Here is a 5,581-nt window from a genome sequence, read left to right on the forward strand (position 1 = left end):
GTTGACTTCTCCTTTTGTCCCCCACAGCTAAAAAGACACCCCCTCTTTATTGAATTCAAAGAATAGAAGTTGGTCTAAGACCCTCGGGTGCCTTTCTTCTTTTCTTTTCTTTTTTTTAACATCTTTATTGGAGTATAATTGCTTTACAATGGTGTGTTAGTTTCTGCTGTGTAACAAAGTGAGTCAGCTATACATATACCCCCGTATCTCCTCCCTCTTGCGTGTCCCTCCCACCCTCCCTATCCCACCCCTCTAAGGTGGACACAAAGCACCGAGCTGATCTCTCTGTGCTATGCGGCTGCTTCCCACTAGCTGTCTGTTTTACACTTGGTCGTGTATAGATGTCCATGCGGTGGCTTTTTTCGGATGCGTTGATTGATATTCCCCTGCTGGCCTAAGACCATCTAATCTGACCTTGCCCAGTTTGCTGACTGAGGGGTGCTGGGGATGGGTCAATGGAGGAAGGTCAGGGACAGGACTGGGGAGGGGCGGAGGGCCTCACTGCAAGCCTGGGAACTCCTTGAGGACGTCACAGGTTTTCTTGTGCGTGACCTCGCGCAGCTTCCGAACCCGCCGGGTGCTCGAGGCCCCCACGAAGCTGTCGGGCCGCAGCATGGCCATGCCGCCGTCCACCTCACCCATGATGATGAGCGGCGTCTCGCCCACCGTCACGTTGGGGCAGGGGCAGGTCCAGTCCACATGGAGCAGAGTGACCTCCAGCGGCTCCCGGCCCAGGAACTTGAGGCCCATCTTCTCATCCTTTAGGACCTCGTCCACAGTCACCAGGGCGCGACCTGAGTCGGGCTCCTCTGTCAGCTCAGAGATTCGGCCCAAGATGACAAAGTCGCTCCGACAGAAGCTGGTGACGAGCTTCTGCCTTGGCTTGCAGGCCCGGCAGCGCTGGTTCCCCCGAGGGAAGGGGCAGGACTCCTCGCAGGCCTCGCGGCTCTCAAAGTTGTTGCCGTTGCCCTCGCAGCCGCCGTAGACAAAGGACTGGCACTGGCCCGTCTGGCTGTTGTAGGCCCAGCGGGGCTCGTAGGCCTTGCAGGGCCCCTGCAGGGGGGGCAGGCTGCACACGGCCAGCGGCCCGCTCACGCAGGCCAGCATGCAGGTCTCGTAGGTCTCAAAGTGGTTGCGGTTGCGGTGGCAGTGGCCGAAGGTGAAGGTCAGGCAGCTGTTGGCCTGGGCGTCGAAGTACCAGCGGGTCTGCTCCTCGCCGCAGTCCTCACTGTCAGGGGGCTTCAGGCACTCGGCTGCGGGGAAGGCCGTGCCGTTCGGGCTGCTCTCCTCGGTGGCCGAAGGCCGACCCCCCCGGACCACCGACAGCGGGAAGTCAGCACGCAGGACGCCGGCGGCGTTGCGGGCCGTGCAGGTGTAGATGCCGGCGTCCTGGGGCTGGGCGCTGTAGATGACCAGCTGGGCGATGTTGGTGACCACCACGTTGCCGCGCACGTGGTTGGGCCTCATGACCACGTTCTCCCGATCCTCCAGCTGCTTCTCCCAGGTGATCTCGGGCCGGGGCCGGCCCACCACATCACAAAGGAAGCTCACTGTCTCACCCACAGTGACCGACTGGTGCGCGGGGTAGTTGAGCAGAGCTGGGGCCGCTGTGTCCAGCCCAGGGGTCTCTGGGGGGGCCGTGGTGGGGTGCACGGTGGTTTCGGGTGGTGGGGGGCTGGTGTTGGGCCAGGTGAAGTGATAGCGGCAGGTGACGACAGCCAGTGTGATGCCCTTGGAGCAGGCCTCGGCGTCCATGTAGCAGCGGTTATAGTAGGTGAGGCCGTCGGAGGCACAGGTGAAACTGGGCTCCTTCTCACAGCGGTCTCTGCACTTGCACACGGGCTGGCCGTCCCAGATGTCACATTCGGAGCCCTGCTGCAGACACATGAAATGGTCGCACGTGGCCTCCTTGGGCATGCCCACGGGGCCCTTCTTCCCCTTCACGTCCATGTAGCGGGCTGCCACACAGCTCTTGGTCCCACACACGTTGGGGCAGCACTTCTCATAGGTCTCACAGTCCTGGGGAGAGCCAGATGGAGAGGTCTGAGCAAGGAGGAGAAGGAAGAGAACACAGGCTTCCCCCCACCCTCCCCCATGGTCTCCAGGGAAGGGAACTAATAGGTGCTCACCTACCATGAGAAAACCATTTCGATAATACTAATAGCTAATGTATTCACCCACTATTTGCCCAGCCTTCTTCTAAGAACATTTATATCTGTCAGCTTATCTAATGCTCATCACAATGGGTACAACCATCATTCTCACTTCCCAGGTAATGATCACTGAGGCACAGAGAGACTAGGTAACTTGCCCAAGGTCACACAGCTAGCAGTGTGGGAAGAGGAAGGTCACATACTGTAAGAGGGAAAGTCTTCCTACCACCATGAGATGAGATGAGGATGCAGAAACTAAGAGAGGAGCCGCTCAAGTCCACAGAGCTGGGAAGTGGTGGGAAAGGGCTTCAAGCTCCAGGTGGATGGGACTCTGATGAGGTATTTTTCTTCTACATCATATCGTTACCGCCATGAGGTGTCGACTGGAACAAACGAGCCTGCCTTTTTTTGTCTCTTCCGATGGGGACGCCCTGGCCAAACGCTAAGAAGGAAAAGTCGGACACCACAGGGACAGCTACTCAAGGCTGTCCACATACACATTAGGAACGGCAGCTCTGATGCTGGCCCATGTTCATCCAAAGCCTAGAGGAAGGGCAGGCAGGACAGGCCCAGGACACCAGGTCTGGCCACTGTGGGCTGTGCCAGTTCCAACCTGTGGGACATTGCACGGGGAAATCCACGGGGAAAAAAAGTCCCTTTGTGTGGCAAAGGTCAGCAAGGCCATCAGCGAGGACTTGCCAGGCTGTGTAATTCCCTCTGATTCTCTGTGGATCCACATACGGCATTAGTTTAATTCCTCAAAATTAGCAACACGCTCTGGGGCCGACACAAACAAGGATTTCACGTGGTGTTTTTGCTGGGATGTGGGCAATGCCCCTAATCCTGAGCCCTGCTCGTGGCTCTGGGAGCTGCTCACCACCAGGGCTGGCCTCGTGCGGCTCCAACTTTCCCTTCAGCCCCTGCGACATTCCACATCAACTAAGGGCTACGTGGAGCCTGCCTGCCCGACTTGTTTACTGTTTTCCCCTCTCGGCTCAGAATGGGGACTTTGTTTTGCAGCCCTTGCTTGGCATAGGCTTCTAGGCCACACCAGGGAGGCTCTGGGACAGGGATGGACAGATCTCAGAGCTGGGGTCTGCGGGAGAGGGACCCAGTGAGAGGGTGAGAGGAAGAGGGGGCTGAGTAGCAGAGAACCTGCTCCTTGCCGGAGGGCCCTTCAATTCCTTAAAGACTCTGGCCCCAGAAGCTCCTTCAGGACTCAGAGGTCCAGGAAAGCCTGGGTCCCTGGGGACCAGGGGAAGGTATTTCTGGGCACAGAAAACCTGGAGGGAATTTTTAGAACAGTTTTTGCTTAAGGGCTCAGAACATACCCATAGGCTGTCCATATCCCCAGCCCCATGGAGGTGCCTTCTCCCCAAGACACACAGAATCAGCCAGAGTCTCACTGTCTCCGAGCCACACCTGATTTATCAGGCCAGCCTGTGCCAGTGAAACAGCCTTGCCCGCAAATGTGGCCAACAAACAGCACGACCTCAGCCGGATGGGGACACTCTGCCACCCCTCCCTAGTCCTTACCTTCCTTTCCCTCGGCTCTGCCACTGCTCCTGCCAGTGAGAGGCCTGGATCGTCCCGTGGGCACTGTGAGGGAGAGGCCGCTCTCCCCAGGGCCAGCCTATGCTCTCGTAGGTTACATGCATTCGGCAGAGGGAGCATCATGGTCTCCCATGGTCCCTGGTGATGACCAACCCAGCCCGAGCCCCAGGAGCTGCCAGACTGGCAGGACGTACCTCTGCCCAGGCAGGTGTCAGGTACCAACAGGCGCTTCACCCCATGGGGAAGTGACAGGAACAGCCCTTGGGCTCAGGAGCTGGGAGGGAATTGCCCTAGAACCAGGCCTGCCCTGAGTGCTGGGAGGCGCGAGGGATTTGGCAGGTTGAAACCTAGTCTACGTGCCCCCTACGGACACCCAGAGAGTCTGTTCAGATCCACTCCTGCCCACCCTCCCCATCAGCCTGCTCTGATCTCAGGGTCAGGGTCCAAACCCCCGGGGAAGTGGCCCAGAGGCCGGATGAAGCCTCAGCTCTGTGGTCAGATGGCTGCGGGGTGCAGGCCCACCCTCCCCTCCCTGGCCATGCAGTCTTGCTCTGCCTATTGCAGGGTCCTGAGTTCCATTCTCACCTGTCGACAGGCCGCGGGTGGGTCACGCCAGTCTCTCTGATGTGCCTGGCATAGTGCTGGCTCAGAGCAGCCCTCAGCAGACATGAGACCAGGAATCCGAAGATTCCCAGCCCCTGAGAAACTCTGACATCACGCCCACCTCTTCTTCCAGGCCTCGAAGTTAGACAGACATCACACCCTGTTTATCTCCATGTGGCCCGGGGCTGGGCTCCTTCACGTTCCAAGTCGTTCCCACCACCCAGCTCCCACTCTCCCTCGCTAACAAGACCACGTGGCCTGTCTCAGGCTTCCGGATTCACACTCACCTGGTCCGTCTCACACTCCCGCTTGCAGGTGCTCTGGGCATCCACCCAGAGGTTGGGGTTCATGTCGTTGGGGCAGATGCCAGCATGAGAGTATCGGATGGGAGGCAGTGCCAGGCCTCGCGGGGGCGCCCCCAGCAGCAGCAGCAGCAGCGCTGCCATCTGTCCCCAGCAGGACCGGGAACAGCAGCACCCCGGGGCCCGCATGGTGGGGTCTGCGGCGCCCAGAGACCTCCCCTGAGACGGCGCCAGGGCTGGGGCCCCCAGGGCCTTGTGCTCTTCGGGGGGCTGCAGACACCTGCCCTGCCCACCCCAGCGGGCCTCCTCGCCGCTGCTAGGGCTGCAGCTGCCGAGGCTGCCTCCACCAGGTCCGTGGAGCCCGCCGGGCTGTGCAGCCTCAGATGAAGAGGGCTCCCTCTCCGGAGTGTGCAGGGAGAGGAGCTGCACAGGGGCCAGAGCCTGGATTTATGTCCTGGGCGCGCCACCCGACTGGGAGCAAGCTAACCTGACGCCTGTCACAGGCAGGCTGCCGGCTCCTCTGTCCTGGGGCTGATCACAGACTTGTTGCAGAAGAGGAAAAAAAAGCTGGAAGCAGTTTAGGCGGCGTATCTGGCACGGTGGGACACCTGCTTGTTTTTGACTCCAGGAGGCCTTTAACCCCTTCAGGGGCCAGAAATGGCATGTGCTTTGGGGGAGCTGGCTCCGGGACACGCAAGCTCACTGTACTGCACGAAGAGGCTTGCTTCCCTTCCCCCCACCTCTCGGCCGGGCCCCCTCCTCCCCTTGGCCACCTCCGAAGAACACACACTCGCTTGTTACAAGGAGGGACCTGCAGCCGCAGGGTTAGCATCGCCGGCCCGATAGTGCATCTGAGAGCAAATGACGTGGAAAAACAACAAGTTCACGGCCATTCCAGGGCGGGCCTGAGCAGCCTGTGTGCTGTGTAAGCTGACTCCCACCCCAGCACCAGGTCCCAGGGTGGGGGGC

The 5,581-nt window shown here is 59.8% G+C and overlaps 1 protein-coding gene across 1 annotated transcript; it reads right to left on the bottom strand.

The window, feature by feature from the left end:
- Positions 1-389: 389 nt before the first annotated feature.
- Positions 390-4,850, bottom strand: WFIKKN2 (WAP, follistatin/kazal, immunoglobulin, kunitz and netrin domain containing 2). The gene is made up of 2 exons (XM_022558007.3): positions 4,598-4,850; positions 390-2,019 (listed from the first exon to the last, which is right to left on the bottom strand). The coding sequence occupies exons 1-2, from the start codon at positions 4,799-4,801 to the stop codon at positions 499-501; spliced, it is 1,725 nt and encodes a 574-aa protein (XP_022413715.2). The 5' UTR covers positions 4,802-4,850; the 3' UTR covers positions 390-498.
- Positions 4,851-5,581: the final 731 nt, after the last annotated feature.

This window comes from Delphinapterus leucas, chromosome 19 (assembly GCF_059928025.1).
Source record: "Delphinapterus leucas isolate spDelLeu-1000000601 "Yukka" chromosome 19, BTC_Dleu_Yukka2, whole genome shotgun sequence".
Taxonomy (NCBI): domain Eukaryota; kingdom Metazoa; phylum Chordata; class Mammalia; order Artiodactyla; family Monodontidae; genus Delphinapterus; species Delphinapterus leucas.